Source organism: Nothobranchius furzeri, chromosome 2, assembly GCF_043380555.1.
Source record: "Nothobranchius furzeri strain GRZ-AD chromosome 2, NfurGRZ-RIMD1, whole genome shotgun sequence".
Taxonomy (NCBI): domain Eukaryota; kingdom Metazoa; phylum Chordata; class Actinopteri; order Cyprinodontiformes; family Nothobranchiidae; genus Nothobranchius; species Nothobranchius furzeri.
This window is the reverse complement of record NC_091742.1, coordinates 10,620,849-10,638,750: the sequence shown is the minus strand read 5'-3', so window position 1 is coordinate 10,638,750 and position 17,902 is coordinate 10,620,849. Positions and strand designations below refer to the sequence as shown.

At 42.5% G+C, this 17,902-nt stretch overlaps 1 protein-coding gene across 2 annotated transcripts in view; it reads left to right on the top strand.

Moving 5' to 3' along the window:
• Positions 1-17,902, top strand: part of tbc1d32 (TBC1 domain family, member 32) — a 50,997-nt gene that overhangs the window by 29,040 nt on the left and 4,055 nt on the right. Inside the window, exons 25-33 of one of the 2 annotated variants that reach the window (XM_015947567.3) lie at positions 942-1,050; positions 4,304-4,397; positions 4,864-4,989; positions 7,137-7,220; positions 10,018-10,084; positions 11,303-11,418; positions 13,380-13,534; positions 13,971-14,111; positions 17,422-17,610. In XM_015947567.3, coding sequence (XP_015803053.3) covers positions 942-1,050; positions 4,304-4,397; positions 4,864-4,989; positions 7,137-7,220; positions 10,018-10,084; positions 11,303-11,418; positions 13,380-13,534; positions 13,971-14,111; positions 17,422-17,610 — 1,081 coding nt within the window. Of the gene's footprint in view, positions 1-941; positions 1,051-4,303; positions 4,398-4,863; positions 4,990-7,136; positions 7,221-10,017; positions 10,085-11,302; positions 11,419-13,379; positions 13,535-13,970; positions 14,112-17,421; positions 17,638-17,902 lie in introns of both variants that reach the window. The other variant, XM_015947566.3, reaches the window with a different exon arrangement.

The following is a 17,902-nucleotide window of genomic DNA, read 5'->3' as shown; positions in this document are numbered from 1 at the left end:
GCTGAGAAATTGTTTGCCTTGTCAAACAAACAAGGAAATAAGGCGTAAAGAATGTGAAAAGACCGTTTTGTAAAGTGTGCTGGTAATGGCAGGCGCTGCCTTTTGGTGAGGAATGGAAATGGCCCTGAAATGCCCTCTCACATCACATGTCGGAGTGGCGCCGGCTCGACTTTGGAGAATGATGACTCGCTCTTTTTTCCTTCCATTTCCTGCACCCTCTTCTTTGAATAATCCCCGTCATTGTTGCATCACCTTTTCTTTGCATTGTACCCTGTTCTCTCTCTCTCTCTCTCTCTCTCTCTCTCTCTCCCCTCTCTTTTGACCACTCAGACTCCTAGTTTTAGCACCTAGACTTTGCCTTTTTTCTTATTCATCCTTTCTTTCACTTGATCACCAAAACTTACATTAGAGCCATGAAAACTCCACGTTTTTCCTGTGTTTAACGTGTCATGGCTGCCTGGTCTTTGGAAAGAGAATTGTACAAGAAACAGTTCCTTTAATCTTCTTTTCCACGTTGAAACTGTCTCAGGTATAAGAGCTATCTACTCACACCGACGCCCTTCAGTCCTAAAGTACTATTTGTAATTGGAACCGTATTTGACCTTATCTAATTTTCCCAGTTTCCTCACAGCAGCGATACACTCGTAGTCATCTAGAGGCTTCAAACGCCATTTAATGGCTTTTAAATCACTTTATTCATGACTGAAAGTTTTTCATTTCATTGACCTTGTCCTCCAAAACATTTCTGTTGCTGCATATTCCGTTATTACATTTGGATCAAAGCAATCAGATGTTTTTAATGCGTTGTCCTTTCAAGGTCCTTTGCTGCTATATTGAAGGAAAATTCCCTTTATTATCCGTATTTTCACACTTTTGTTTAACTTCCAGTCTCCGTTATTAAAATAAAGGCTAATTAAACAATCTCCCTTCTTTCTTCTCAGAGCGATCATCATAGACGGTCTGTCTGTGGAGAGGAATCACGTGTTGGTCCGTGTTAGCGTGGTGGGAGGCCCGTCTGAGAGGAGGCTTCCTCCTCGAGCCCTGGAGGAGGTCCGCTTCATTTTTACTTCCTAGTCTTCAGCAGGTTACATTTTCCTTCTGACTAAAACGTTTTCCAGTTCCTGTTGAGTCATCTTTGGAACATTCCAGTCATCCTGATGAATTGTGTGTCTCTCAGTGTTTTATTCTGTTTTTTTTTCTACGAATCTGCTCCATAAGGGCAGAATCAAGGCTTTACTGAAGCTAAATGTGAGAAAAAGCAACATTTCTTCCAGTAACAAGCCTTCTGTGCTTGTCTTTGCTCTTTTTTCAGTCCACTAATTGTCTCACTTATTTTAGAACAGACTGCGAATCTCTCAGGATGCTTGTATTTCTGCTTAGTTTATTCGTACATCAAATCAAGGCTTTATCCCAGTTTCTGTGAAATGTGGCACAACCGTCTCCTTTGAGTTTACTTTTGGGACTCCAAACATTTATTTATCCACAAACCAAACACTGATGCTCTAAATGTTGATTTCTGAGGATAAACGTCAGTGACTTATTATAAAAAACACATTTAAATGGCAGCTTGTTGCCAAGTCATAGTGTTGCTTTTGATTAATCTGCTAACAGTTGATCCTTCAGTCAGATTACAGCTGTCCAAGCTTAAACTCGTTTTATATTCTGCACGTGTCGTGTTTGATAGCTGACTGGTTTCCAGCACGGCCTCGGCCATCGTTCGAAGCATCCGTCCTTATTTATTCAGGATGTTAATGGATTGGCATCAATTATTTTGTTATTATTTATGCTGAGCCTCAAACAGGAACTGATTTATGCTGAGCATTTCTGGAGGGAGGGGGAGTGTAAATGAGTTCAGAGTGTTTCCTACTGAAATTCTTTTTTTCTGTTAAATCAGCAAAAGAAAGCAGAGAGATGTGAATCCTAACAGATAGGATGGTCCGGTTTATTTGACCTCATTGAGCTTTTAAACTTTATCCAACTTAAATAAGAAGTTCAGTCAAAAGGAACAGGTAGTTTTTTTGTAGAGAAGATCTGTAAAAGAGGGTCTCACACCTTGATAGATTAGTTGGTTTTTGGTCTTAAAAATACATGTTTGTCCGTTATCAGCAACACGAATAATGTCACTCTGTCTTCAGTCAAAATGTAGGAATGATTCTCACAAATCTGCTTTGTATAAAGTCAGTGAGGGTTTGTGGTTGGTTTACTATGAAAATAAATGGAGTCTTAACCTCTCCCATTCTAAAAGCATTTGAATTAACTGGAAGTTTCTAAAGTTTCTGTCTGGATCAACTTTTTGCTGGAGAGAAGAAATCCTAATATTCTTAGTCTCTACATTTGACCCGTCCCTGTGGGGAGCGGTGAGCTGCAGCAGTGGCTGCGCTCGGGAACTATTTGGTGCTTAACCTGTTGCAGAGCAACAGTTGGCGGTAGAGTCATGTTGTCAATAGCCAATCAGAGGTGTGATGTCCAAAAATCAGGAAACAAGACTCTTAAATCCTGCCATGTTCTGCCACTTTCTCCTGACTTCTGTTCCCCAGAGAACGACTTAAAAGGCATTAATTCCTGCTAGAGACCACTGCAAATGTATTAAAATATGAGTAAAGTGTCAACTTCACACATACACTGTAAGCTATTGATTTCAAACTGGTTTCAGTGGTTCTTGAACCAGTGAGCCACTTCACATGGGACAGCCCGAAGCTGCACTAAACAGCTTTGGTGGTTTGGAGTTGGGACAGGCGGTAGTGGGAGGTGTCTACCATCGACATCTCTACTCTACCTCTATATGTCGCTACCTGCTCTACAGCAACAGCTGATAGGCGGAGCAACAGTGGGTGGAGTTTACTGTGCTGGTAGCTCATATAAATGCTAGCAGTTTCCTTTTTCAAGTAGCAAAGCAGAGCATGGCAGAAATCTGGGACCTTTTTCCAGTGGCCCTAATCCTCTTCCGTAGATCCTTATCAGAAATCCTACGTTGTCTAAAGGTGCTGGAACAGTTGGGGCTCTAAACTAGTTTTATTGAGTTGAACTGAGGAGATTACGGCTCGTTTCCTTAAACGTTCCTGATCCCCTTATAAATAAAGCTTTGATTGATTGATTGATCCCTGTTATACCTATAGCCTCTTTATGATGCCTAAATCTAAGGAAGTCCTCATTAATTCTGCTCAGCTGCAATTGGTTTGAAACCCTCTCAGTCTGTCTGATCACACGTGTACCAGACACATAAATGTTTGAGTGAATACAAAATAACTCATCATTTATGATGACAGCAGTCTTTCAAACCCGTGTTTTCCTCCCGCTGGTTTGTTCCAAACTTTGAGTTGATGTTTTAAAAAACAAAAACATTTATTCTCACAGTTTGGCAGGAGCCTTATCTGCTGCTCGTACTGTAAACAAAACTCAGGATATCCCCCAGCGTGCATTAATTCATCTCCACCAAGGATCTCCTGGTGTGGAACGCTTACAGTACAAGTGTATTAACTAACCTCAGAATCATACGGGCATGTTAACAATGATTAGCTGATGAGTTTGACCGTTTCCTCCTCAGGGGTGCCGCTGGAGTCCACCTACACACCCACAGCCCCTCCTCAGTCGTGCTTCTTTAGGATGAGATGCTAAACGAGACGTTTGTGTTGATGTGAGCGTGACTGAACTCGTTCCTCTTCGTTAGCCGTGATCGACAGGCGAACTGTCCCAACGCATCACCAACCACCTTCCGAATAATAAACAGGGACGTCTTATTTTTCAGAATGTGAAAATGGTGAAAAGAAGTCAGATGTGTCACACAGCTCACAGAAACCATTACTTTTCCTGAAGATGCATAAAAAATGTACGTAGCTCCCTACATTTATCTCATTCCAACTCTCAGAGAATCGCATCATCACATGATAAACAGCTGGGTGAAGAAGCTGCTTTCTAAACTTCATTACCGTTTAGAGCAGATTATTTTTGCTAAATCACACGCTGAGCTGACTAAAAAGCAAAAATAACTCCTGACGTGACTGATGAGAGGCTGCGGGTTGCAAAGAGAGGAATGAAGAAAGCAAGAATATAAACAACTATTTGAACTTGTGGCGCATAAGAAGGGCTCAATAGTGAAGTAATTGTCGACCAGCTGATTTTGGTTTCTGGGCTTTTAAAATGTGTTTAGGAACAGAAAAGAGTCCTAATGGTTATCCGATCACAACAACAAAGAAACTAATCACAGGAAGTAATGCAAATGATACGAGTCCTCCAGGTTAGGAAAGGGCGAGTTTTACTTGTATGTTTGTGATTTTCTAACTATCTGATTGCTCATTGGATGCAGGGAGAGCATCCTTACCCCTGGCCGATGTTCGTCAGCCAGCACCTCCCTCTCTGCTACGTTGTGAGTCCACAGGACTTCCACGACGACTCACAGGGTGAGAAAAACATGACGTGTTTTAGTTTCTGTCAGCTAAACACTGAATTTATTTGATGATCTGAGCTTGAATGTAACTGGCTTTAAAGGGGACGTACTACACGTCTTTTTAAAACAAGCAGCTCCATTCTTGACAGTTTCAGTACCCTCCAGAATGAGCCGTTTCAGGGCTCTGTCGCTTTAAAAGCTGCAGCTGGCCACACCCACACACCTGGGAGTGGCTAAGGGTAGAGCTGCTGCTTCTCCAGCATCGACTGGTGAGGTGGGGTTCTACGCTAATGTCTCTCATGATGATGTCAAAATATGAGGGACTTCTTCAAACATAGAAGCCAAACTATGGCAGAAAACAGGTGGATAGTTTTTATTTACAGTTGGAGTGTTTAGAGGCAGTAGAGACCCATAATATGCCCTGAAGAACAGAAAGGAGCTGAACTTTTATTAAGCCTGAATCTTTTCTGCTTCTACAGACTGTGAGATCGGTGCTTTTCTGGCTTCATCAAGCGAACCAAACAGCGAAGACAATTGGTTGGAAGTCTGCCGGAAAAAGTTCTGCAAAGCACTGCTATCAAAACCAAACACGCTAACTGGCGGGGGTAAGTTACCGGATCTCTCTAGGGGTTTTCCAGCTACGGATGCCAACGCATAAACTGTTCTGTTTGTGATTCTGTCACATTTTTCCTGTTTTCTCAACCTGCACCGTTGAAACCAAACCTACGAAATCTACACCTCAGTGTGGAGTTTAGTCAGGAGTACCGTGATCGTTGGCAGTGGTACTTCATGCAAAGCAAAAGAAAAAAACTCCAGAAATGTTCCAATTCAGTTTTCAGTCATGTGACCAACTCGCCACATCGGCGTGTGATGCATTCCTCCATCATGGCGGTCAATAATGAACAGTTCATCTGACAGCTCCACGTGGCAGAGACCATTAACGAGTTCATTTCAACCATCTACAACAACTTAACCACCATTTGTTTACTTTATCCGGAGTTGAATCATGAATCTTGTTCAACAGTTTCTTTAATACTTAAACTTTTATCCAAACGCTGTTCTTCTATAATTCAGCTTTTTGATGCTTGATTAAAAATGTTGATGAGTTCATATAAAAATGCTTCCGAGCACCAAATGCGACGGTGGCACAGGAGTTAAGTGCTCGCCCCGTAATTGGAAGGTTGCAGGTTCGAGCCCCGCTCAGTCTGTCGCTGTCGTTGTGTCCTTGGGCAAGACACTTAACCCACGTTGCCTGCTGGTGGTGGTCGGAGGGACCGGTGGCGCCGGTGCTCGGCAGCCTCGCCTCTGTCAGTGCGCCCCAGGGCAGCTGTGGCTACATTGTAGCTCATCCCCACCAGTGTGTGAATGGGTGAATGACTGGTTGTGTTGTAAAGCGCCTTGGGGGGTTTCAGGACTCTAGAAGGCGCTATATCAAATACAGGCCATTTACCATTTACCATTATTTTATGACCTTTATTAAAATATTCACAGGGGAAGAAAAGTTAATCAAATTCAGGGTTTATTTTTATGGTATTATCTAAATATTTAGAATTTGTTCAGAAATCTTAATAATTTTCCCTAATTTGAGTAAAATAGTTGAATGTTGTATTTTTTCCTTCCTAATAGTAAAAGCCTGGGCTAACTGCAGGAGTTTCATTTACTTTGTTTAACTTGTGAATAATGAGTCATGCTTTTTGTGACGTATTAAAGCTTGGAGGTGGTTTAACGGGAACAATGAGAGCTCCTGCACACAGACGGGTGTTTATAAAAATGCATTTACAGCGACGCCTCCCTCCGGTGTGTGAGAGCTAAATGATCACACACGTCCTAAAAGCAGAGAACCGTCAAGTCTATGTCATTTTCTACAGACACACTCTCCTCCGCCAAGATTACAGAAATTTAAACTTGTTCCTTTTTTGATGCCTCATCATGGTGGATCTGGAGCTGCTCACTCTTCTGCTACAGGAGTAAATCGCTGTGATTGAAGGAAGACAAAAATACGATGAGAGCCTGATTATGTCCTTTCATCAGAACACCGTTGGAAGTGCCTACAGAAGCACCCACTCGACTCATTTGATGCTTTTCAGTGAAAAACCATCACCACTGATTATGTTTTAAGCTTCCTCCACAGTGGAAAAGCTGTTTATTAACTACATGAAATCTGTCTTCTTTAGAAAAGTTCAGTTAAAGAAAATTGTTGCATTTCTAACCAGATTTGTGAGATTATTTGTTTTTATTCTCCGTTCATCTGGAAGACTTTATCATCTCTCTCCGTCGGAGCGGTTTATCTCGTCGGTTATTGATCTGCTAACTGATCTCCAGCGATGAGGTTCATTCACCCGTGACTCCTGCTCATGGTTGTGATAATCACCTCCTGTTTTCTAAACAGGAGGTGATTATCTAAACAACTCAGAGAAATCAAAATAAATCTGCATTTGCAAAATGTTCGTTTTCACAAAAGTGAGCTGGATAGATTTAAATCTGTAGGACCAAAGTGCACCTGCGTCCCGGAGCAGGCTGGTTGGGATGCTTTTTATTTGTTGAGTTTCAAACATAAACTAATAAAAAACAACAAAAGTACACATAGTTTAACCTTTAAGTACACCTAAGTGAACCATCTTATGGGTTTTGTGAATTGACCCAAAGCTCCTTTTTAACGTGTCCTAAAGCGTTTTTATTCATTTAAATAAGTTATTTAACAAAGAACTGACTAACAGATGTTATTAATTATGTGTGTGGTTGTTCTCCACAGTGCTGGCTGACCTTCTGGAGGAAGCCGTGTCTCGTCTGTCCAGCTCTGCATCAGAATGCTTCTTCTCTGCAGCTCGGTACAAAGGTCAGAGAGAAACACATTCATGTGTTTGTTTTCTCTCTTCTCAGCGTCGTCAAACCGAAATAACTAAAGGCCACTACTGGGTGGATCAGATCAGTGGTGTTAGCAGGATCTGCTTGTGAAAATCCCATCAAATAAGGAGTTTAGCTTGTTTTTTTTTTGTCTAAAAAACAGTAGATTAATGATATGAATGCACTTTTTTCTGCAATATCTAAAATGTGCTTCTGTTGTTCTGAGATCCTTACGGAGAGGAAAGACCTGCTATGGAAATAATGCAGATTTCTAGCTGCAGTCAGACTGAATTGGGTGAATATTGCAACATTTGTGCAGATTTTCTTGTGATTTACTCATCGGGTTAGGGTTAGGAGCTCTTGGCTGACAAGGCTCTTTGGCTTCGACCAGGAAAAAAAAACTAGAAACTACAAATTTTTTCTCTAAATTTGCTCACAATTCACATTTGTCATTTTAAACATCGTCAAAAGTTCAGCATCACTACAGCGAGGCCCTCATTGCTCACAGGAGAAAACTGGGAATCCTCATTTGGGAAAAATCTGTTAGCACGTCGGCACAAATGGTCGCGTGATCCTCTGATTCTGGCTCCGGTGGTCGGGTATCAGGTGAACAATGAAACCAGCCCCTTGTTGTGGCGGGGAGGGGTAGAGAAAAACAGTATCTGGTATTGGTCATAGCTGCAGCACCACCCTCATGGTTCACTCAGCTTTAGGTGCATTTTTCAAACAGGAAGTGTGGGCGGAGTTAGACTCTGGTAGGGGGTGACTTGCTCTTTAATGTCCTGAAACGCAGTAAATTCTCACAAATGCAAAAATAAACATCAGAAAGTTTCACAAACAACATAACGATTCAGCTTGACTGTAAAACAGCTTTTTAAACATTTAATGAATTTAATTTAAGTGATTTTATTACTGAAATGATGAAAACCAACAAAGTTATTTAGTACTTGTTGAGGAAAATAGGTAGGAAAACTACTAAAACTGTGCTTAATACTCAAATGAAATCTAAATATTACTTGTTTGTCAGTTCTGGTCGAAGCCAAAGAGCCTTGTCAGCCAAGAGCTCCTAACCCTAACCCGATGAGTCGAATCCATCTGGACTACAGAGAAAATCAACTTAAACAGTTTCATCAAAACGAGTCGTTTCTTAAATTAAAGAAATGAAAAGTGTCTGCAGTTTGACTTGTTTTGTAGCCTGGAGGCTAAACAAACTTATCACACTGATGGGAGACAGAAAAACATCTAATTAGTCTGAAAAATGCTGTAGACTGTAAATGACCCCTAATGTAAAGTAGTTATTTATCCTACTGAACGTATGGTTGTACAACGTGTCGTTAAGGAGGCATCATGCTTTATACATGAGGAACAAAAAAACCTTTTGTTTCTCCGCATCAATATTAAACCTGGAGATCATGTTTATTTGAAGTTTAGGTTTCTGAGCTGCAGGAGGCCTAAACAGGAGAAAAATGTGAGCAATTTCCTGCATCAGATTAATTCTAAAGGCTGCACGCATTAGTGGGTGTGGTGTTGTGGGTAGTGTACGCTCGTCTTTGTCTTAAATGATCCCACGGCCATAACTCTTCTTCTGTGAGCCCTCGCATTCTGCAGGATTCATCATTTCCAACATTACTTTTTACATTCATCTGCAGAATGTAATTGTAGGACGTCCAGGGACTGCGTCAGGGTGAAGCTGCTGATATTACTCCTCATTATTTTAGCAGGATACTCCGAACAGGTGGGAACGCTGCCTCTTTGTTCCATCGCTTAATATTTGTCATTATAGTTATTGCAAATTGTAAAATAGACTCTGGGGCACGGTGCTGTAGAAAAGAAAGAGGAAATAAAGAAACGGAGGGCTTATCTTTATTAGACTGTAATTGCTCTCAGCATGAGGCTCTTAGAGGTGTTACTATGTAAGGAGAGAAGAAATAACAGTCTAGTTGTCCTCTTAGCCACACGGTTAAACGTGTTGAATTATCTCTGATATTTAAATTACAGGAAACGCTTCACCACTTCATTTATAGTGTTTTTGGAGCGTTTCGTAACTTTTATTTGAGTTCCCCCCTCTCCATCACCGGCGCCGGGGCGATTTGCTCATAATTGTTAAATTCTCCTCATCGTCCCACCATAAAGCGTCTGAAGCGGGGATTCATCTGTAATATTCTGTTTCCTCAAGCAAGGATGCGGCAGAGCCACCTTCCAAATGAAAATGTCAGTTATTGCTTCATTCACTGAAAAACTCAGCATGATTGCTCTTTCATTCCCCAAAACTAATATAGTCTAATGATTCTGCACAAATAATGATGAGGGTGTGTGTGTGTGTGTGTGTGTGTGTGTGTGTGTGTGTGTGTGTGTGTGTGCGCGTCGTGTCTCCCCGTTGAAAGCATCTCCGCCTGTAAGGAAATGAGCCACTGATTTTAAAATCCTGTTATTTGTATTTTCCTAAAAACCTGCCATGTCTGTGAAATCAGAATTTGGACGCTGCATCACAAAGCGTGGGACGGAGCTGTGAAATTACCCGTGAATGGCTGTTGGTGAAATGACCAGAGTCACCTTGACACCTTGCGTCCTCACAAACATCACAGCCAAACGACACCTCCAAGCTGCAAAGTACAAACTAGTTTAGACGTGCCGTCAGCTCCGCGCTGCTGCGAAAGAGGAAATTCATAATTTGCTGTCATGTTTTTTCTATTCCACCTGCTCAAACTGCTGTTGGAGGAAAACGTTTCTCTCAAATCTCTGGCAGAGGTTCGATCCTCTCATGTTGTTTTAATCTTGTCGTTCTGCAGGAGACGAGAACCTGGAGAACGTTGTTCTGTCGCCTGTGGAGCTGCTAGGAATCGACGTCTGTGTCAGGTAAAGCAGAGGTTTCTGCAGCTCTAACGTGTTTATTTCATCACACACGGTCACCTGCGTTCAGTAGGAGACTCAGAATGTTGAGAAAAGGTTCAAGTTTCAGCTGGAATAGAACAGAAGTGGTCCTGATGCTGTTGATGAGCGTTTAAATATGGTGAGGATGTGTGTTTTCCTACTGTGAAGGGGGTGGGCAGTACATACCTAAATCCCTGCAAGCAAGCAGCATTTTTGTGTTTGAGTAAGACCTTCCCAACGGATGCCCATTAGGGTCAAAACTCCCGTGAGTGCAACCTCCAGCAAAACAACAAACACATCAGACTCCCTTTATTACTGGTGAAGAGGCAAACGTGGAAAACATCGTTTCTGAGTGGTGAAAGTTTTCTGTTACAAATCAGTAAATGCCTTTTGTCCTCACAGGCACCCATAGAAGGAGACATAGTGTCTAATGTGGCGTGGCCCGTAGATCCCTCCATGTTGTTAGGCTAGATTTTTTATGGTGATTTGATACGAAGCTGCCAATGTTTCAACAACTGGGCATCATAAATTCATTTTCATCAACACTTTGATGTTTTCCAGAGACTAAAGGTGAAAACGTCACATCTTTAGTTGTTTACAGTTTACATCACCCCCTTTGGAAGTCGTTTCACGTTTTACACAACATGACTCGGCGAGTCTGAGTAAAGTAGTTGACTCGAGGACGCTGGAGCTGGAGATCCAGAGCAGCAACCTGTGCTGTTGCCTGAATCTGAGTCTGTTTAGGTTTGTTCTCAGTTCAGCCGGACTGATCTGAGGCAGAAACACTCGACTTTCCTTCAGCGGTGAGTTTAGAGCTCCAGCTCTTCTGTGATGTTAGCGCAGTTGTTGTCGTCCCTGTAGAGGAGACTTGTGTTGCATTATAGATGAGCTTTTCCTTTCAGCTGCAGACGGATGTTTGTTTTGTGATGTCAGCGGTGATGATGGAGCAGCGTAGAGACATAAATCACACGTTAGACCTGCTGGTCACGCTTCTGAAGAGTCCTCCTGGGTGTCGGGGTCAGGGGCGGGGAGGCACTAAAGAGCCCTGAGGCCTGTTCTGGAAGTTTTCACAGTAATGGGGTCATTTAAAGCAGCAGGGAAATAAAGGCAGAGGTGTGACTCTGGTGAGAAAGCGGAGCGGAGATATGAAGTATTGATGTGAGACACAAATCATGAAGGATTCACCTGCTTTTATTTTCTCAGGTACGGCTGCTACCTTGAGCTGCTGAAGGTGGACGCCACAAAGGACCTGACCTTGTTGATGAAGCACATCAAGACCTTCTTGTCCACGCAAAGAATCACGTCATCATCACCACTCGGTATCCTTTATAGATGTGGTCTTCTTTGCCCACCAACTGTTTGAATTCGGGTTCTTTTAAATCATTATTTTCTAAATTACAGATAAAACAAAAAATCTATTTCTGACATAAACACTAGAATATACAATAAAGTTTTTTTTTTCTAGCCATTTTAAATAACTCTTCTGTCTAAATAATGGTAATTTCAGCTTCCCGAGCAGCCTCTGTTAAGTGTTCAGGTTTAACTTTCCAATAATGCAGCTCTGAATCTAAACCTGTTCAACCGCCACTGATGGGATTGTAGATCTAAACCATTTCTCTGAACAGAAACCATCACAGATTAGATGTTTATTACCAAAAAGAGACGATGCTGAAAACTTTAAACCGAATAATCTTTTGAATTCTAACAAAACTAAATAAGATTTGTTTAATTTGTCATCTAATTGTTTCATTAATGCATAAAAGAACAGATCAGGGCTTGAATTGGACCATTTTAATCAACATAACATGTAAAAAGCAGCAAACTGATCCAACTGGCCTGCAGATTCTGCTCAGCTTCACCAGAGTGTCTTCTACTCAGCATCTTCAGCTCTCTGGTGCTGATAACCCCACCCAGCCTCCAACAACACACCTTATCTCCCCATCAGTGTCTCAGCTCATCCTTCTTTTGTCCCAAATGGCAGCTGATGGGCTTCTTTCTTTCATAACAGAAGAACCAGAAACACAGAGAAAACAGATCCCCACAAGTCAAGAAGGAGGAAGTTTACTGCTCGAATAGAAAACCTAAAACAGCCATGTATATATATATATATATATATATATATATATATATATATATATATATATATATATATATACATATATATATATATATATAGATATATAGTTATAGTTATAGTTTTGCACACATGGCACGCTGGTTTATTAAAGCAAAGCGTGGATGCAGAACTTCACCCAAACCCAAAGGACCAAAGGTCCTCAGAAGTCAGGAAGTGCTAAATAAATGACTACAGTCGGAGGAGGGGAGTTATTTAATTAGGAGCGTATTTTTTCTCCTCCCCGATGGTTGCTGTTTTATTTATAACTCCTTATTTAAAAATGACGTCTTGACAGAGAGCATTACAGATGGATGAGGCTCGCCCGTCAGTCGGATTCAGCTCCGATACTCAAACTGCAACAATACATCAGCGACCGGGCCGTTTTTGAAGATGGAGATGAAAAATCTGTTTCTGTTATTGACGCGGTAGAGAACGTGAAAGGTGGGATCTGATGGGCCTGAAAACAACAAACTAGCTGTTGGAACTCTGTTCATTTATGAATAGTGCCACCATTATTCAAAGTAATTTTATAAAAAACAGCATGTTAATAAATGCCAGATGAATAAAGCATGAGCTGGAGCAACGAGTCACAGTGACTCGTCACAATTAGGCAACCAGAATCTGTCCTCAAATGTACGTTTCTGACATTTTAACAACAGACGGCTCTCGCTGCGTTCGCAGCAGGCGCCGCAAACCCGCCGCCGGCTTTAAGAACAAGAACCTGATTTCAAGTTAAGATGTGTGAAAGAAACCAGACTCCTTTATGTTTAGATGAATGAATGAAAATCTAATCAACAAAAATAAGGTAATCTTTTACAAAAGCACTTCAAGTTCTTTCAGAACTACAAACATTTTTATTTCTCATTTTAGGAATATCATGGCTCGAATAATTAGTGGTACAAAAATAAATAACGATTTAAGGTGGAATTGCAAGTAAAGAGTCTATAGCAGCTGGAGAGACGAGTGAATGGCCCGGGGCCGTTTCCTGGACTCCGTCCTGATTCTCCGCTCCACAGCTGGAATGTTGACATGAGCGTGGTAAACGGCCACCAGCGAGGGTTCAGTGAAATGATGAAAATGTCTTGAAGCACAATTCCTATTCCTGTCCCTAGTGGCGACTCTCAGTAACAGAGGATTTGGGTGTTTCTTTAACTCCGCCTACAGTCGGGCAGCAGCACGGGTATCTTGGTCACGACTGGCTGGCCTCCACCGTTTTTCTCTTCATGGCAGGAAACAAGGAGCGCTCCTGGAATCTGTTACTCGGCCTCTCCTCTCTGCTCACGTCTGCGTTCATCTGGCCCGCAAGGACACACGCATCTGTGAGTAACCTGTTCAGCCTGGAGGATCCAATCCTCCTCCAGCTCTGTGCCGTCCATCTAAACTTTAATTGGGTCACAAGACCTTGGACTGTAACATTAGAAAGCAGCTTTTTGGTATGTTTTACTGTTTTGGTGAATCGTTTTAGGTTTTATGTCGTTTTGAGATTTTTCAGGAAAAGTTGAGCCCAGTTGTAGGAAGACTGGAGTCACACGAGGTTAAAGAAGACGAGCACGGCTATGTTGTGATAAAATATTCACGTGTTCTCGTCCTCTGTAGTCGGTTAGTACTCAGTTACTCGACTGAACTCCTGCTTTCATGTCTGATGAAGAATCATCAGGTGTTATGAGAAAAAGCCAATAACGACGTATGAAGTAGCTCAGGTTGTGAGCACCAACTCCAGATGTTTCCTCTAAGTCAGTCTTCATTTTGTGACAGGTCCAGTTTCCTCAGGAAGTGGCTGAATCAGGGATGGGTCCGGTTTACTGGTCCACTGCTCACTATGTGGAGATGCTGCTGAAAGCCGAGGTCCCTCTGGTCCATTCTGCCTTCAGGATGTCTGGATTCACTCCCTCACAGGTAACGTCTGGACCTCCACTCCCTCCAGGGTTCATGGTTGGAGAACTTTCCTTCTGAAGAAGTTTTTTTTATAGTGAAGTCATCTAATCAGAACCTCCCAGAACCTGTAACAGCCCATCAGAATCTCACCGTAAAAGAAACGCCTCTAATGAATGTAGCTGACTGGGCAGAGTAGGCTGAGGCTATACGCTAGTAAAAGTAGCAGTACTTAAATACGTTTTACTCAGGTAGAAGTGCCCATGAAAACATCTACTTTGATGTCAGGAAGAGACTAAAATCTTTACAGAAATACTTTGTTGTTATGACCCAGAAATGTAAAATGAAGACTAACCAGATCTGATGTTGGAAAAAAGACTAAAAAGTAGTTTTTACAAAGTCATTTCTTTTTGATCTTCACTCCTCTTAGATGAGGCTCTTCACCTCGAAGCTTTTGTGTTTTGATCCTGTGTCGACATTCTACAACGTACGGGGTTAACCTGCCGTCTCTAGGGCTCAGCGACACAGTCAGATGTTTTATCTGACAGAGCAGCAGCTCACCTCCTCCTGAACAACACCTGGAGGACTTATGGAGTTTGGGTTAAGGACTTCAAACTTCATTAGCCAATTAAAAACCTTTATTATAGCGACAGGACTGTTTCCCTGCCTCTGATATTTAACAGTTCCTCCAAACCCTGGATGCTTGCCGTGTTGTTTTGTCCTTGTAGGATGACTTCCTGGCTCCTCCCACTCAGGTTGGAGGTCTTTGTGGAGCTCTGAGGTTTTTGCAGGCGTTTGGAGTTTTCATTACAGGATAAACGTGCAGTAGAGGTGTCTGCTGTAGAGTTTATCACATTATCCACCAACAGGATCCACATTTCAATCAGGTCTCTCTGAGAGGCTCAGAGTTTCTCTCAGCGGGTCTCTCCTCAATTTACAAGTCAGGACTGTGAAGTGAGAGTCGCCACGGGCGAGTGGAGCCTCCGCTGTGGGTCAGATGGTGTAGGAGATACACATGGAGCCATCTGGGCTGAGAAGTGACAGGATTAGTTGTTCTTCCTCCTGTAGGGACTCAGGTGAGAGCTGACTGCTCTTGACCTTTTAGCCACGGTTCAACTCTTGCACATGTTTAAAAACATAACAGTTATATTTTACAGTCTAGGTGTTCAGTTAACACCTCCTGCTTGTTTATTTAATGAAGATGGATGATCAGAATCATTGAATTGTGACCTGGGCCCTCATTTATCAACCTTACTTACAAGCAGATCTGTGCTTATTTCGTGCGTGGGAACAATTTAACGCGTTGTGTGGTATTTACCGGTTTGTATGTGTGCGTGAACATGTCTGACCGTGCGTAGGAACAGCCTCTAGTGGTAGAACAGGGGAACAGCAGTACTGGAGGTCTCAGTCACCCACAGATTATATTTACCCAGTATGTAGTTACGTCGGTGGAAAAACCAATAAGACACCTGTGACCGACGGGAGTCTGACATCATATCTGGGCTGTTCTGTGTTATTTGAGGATTTATCAGAACGTGTTCTCCACGAGCGCACTGATCTCAAAGCAAATCCTTCTGCTCTGCTGGGGTTCAGGACTATTTGTGGAGCACGAATGTGGATCCAGGGAACCCCCAGAAGCTCTTCTGTTCTCCGTTGCCAAGGTAACCAGACTAAATGGCCACTGTGAAGAGGCTTCAGTCTCGGACATTAACAAATAAAACTAACTCCAAACAGAGCCCGACGAAACAAATCCATCTTTAAAATTGTAATTCTGACGGGAACCTCTGCATCTTAGTTCTTTTGTGCTTTGGCAGCCACTGTTTCAATCTCGCTGTCAATAAAAGCTTTCATATTTTTGATTCCCTCACGAGCTGACGACGTAGCGTGACCAAATATGGTCAATTGAGGGTGTTTCTGACAGAACGATACGAGCACCTGGGTACGCACGGGTGGGATTTCAGACGATTGTGGAGGAACGTGCGTTTCATAAATCAGTCTTTTGACCGTTCGTACACATTCTAAATGTCGGTCGTAGGAGGGAATATAGGACAGTTTCAACGAACGTTTGATAAATGAGGGCCCAGGTGTCATGCTAATATGTCACGTGGATTATAAATCTGATTTATTGTAACATTTGTTGCTGCTGAGGTCTTCAAGTGTTCTCGGGGTACTCTGGATCCTCCTCAGTCTAATCAGTTATGTTGGGTAATTTTATTAATCCAGGATTCCCTTAGGGGGTTATAGTAATCAATCGATCAACACCAATACCAATTCATAAACAATCAATTTAGACTTTGCAAAGTGGAGAGGAAAAGATACACACCAGACAACGGTCGCCATTTCACTCTCATCAGACAGAGTCCTTCGAAAGCATTTATTAAGCACACACACACACAAAAGATTGACACACACACATTTTGACATTTCTTAGACTCTCAGGCAGAAAGCTGTAAAAAAGGGAGACTAAGCTTTCTCCAGGTGCACCCTAAATCAACAAAGCAGTTCCTGGACTTTCTCAAGGGAGTTTTACTGATAAAGGTCGGTTCCAAGGCTAGGTCATCCTCCTAAAACCTACTCCTCCCTGTAAGACCTGCGGGGGCCTGTTATCTATCAACCGAGTAAAATGAATTGATGAAGCTACGTTTAAAAAGACACCAGATATTTAACAGTCAAGGCATTAATATCAGTTCAATACTGTTAGTATCAGTTTTTATCTAACAGGTTGTCTCAGATTTAAACTGGTTTTAGAATGAGTTTGTTGGTTCGGTACCTGAAACGTGTTCCCAGAGATGCTCCAGAACACATTCTGTATGTTATGAGCTGACCTGGTCCAATATTATTATTGGCTCCTGAATGGGAGACCAAAAGGTCGGTCCCATCAAACGGGCGTGTTGTTTGTCAGCAGCACGGAGTCAGTCGTTTCCTGTTTTTATGACAACACAAATTAGGATGTCAGGATTTTCATTAGAGCTCAGCTACAGAGGCTGCTGATGATTTAACGTGTTTATGGAGCGCGAGTGATGCGAGTGTGTGAGCTGGCTGGCTAATTAAGTAGAAGCAGGAGCTGTTTTGTTTGTTTGGGCGTGAACCTCGGTGGTGTTGTGGTGATCTGAGCTCCATCTTTGGATCAGAGTTGGACAAATGTCCTAAAGTCAGTGATTCCTCTCTGCAGTTCTGGCTCTTTTCACTCAGATTTTTGGTCATTAGAGGCAGAAGCAAATATTGTTTGTGTCCCCTAATCCCAGCTCAATATCACTGACTGCTGGTGTTTATTCTCCAACATCACACGGTGTGAATAGTTCTGAAGGTCTTAACAACTTTTATCTGATCCCAGATGTGCCTCCACTGGCTGACTCAGTGCTTCTGGAACTACCTGGACTGGACAGAGATCTGCCACTACATCTGTACCTGTGTGCTGATGGGTCCAGATTACCAGGTTTACCTGTGCGTGGCCGTGCTCAAACACCTGCAGCCAGACATCCTGCAGCACACTCAGTCACAGGAGCTGCAGGTCTTCCTGAAGGTCAGCCTCAGTCCGGCATGGTTTTATGTGAGTGAGATGTTTAACTGGATTGTCCTACAGGGTTACTCCTGTGGGACAAGAAGCTGCATTCATCTATTAGATTTACTGAAATTATGGTGAATCTTCTTGAATTAAAGGTCAGTGGTGCCCCGCCCTGGTCCTCTCTCCAGAAGGTTTCTCTACTTTTATTTAACCCTCCCCCGCGAGGAAAGTTGACCATTGAACAGGGTTGAGGGTTTACCCCTTGAGGTCCATGTGGCAGGGGTGAGGAGTGAGCACCACCTCACCCCTG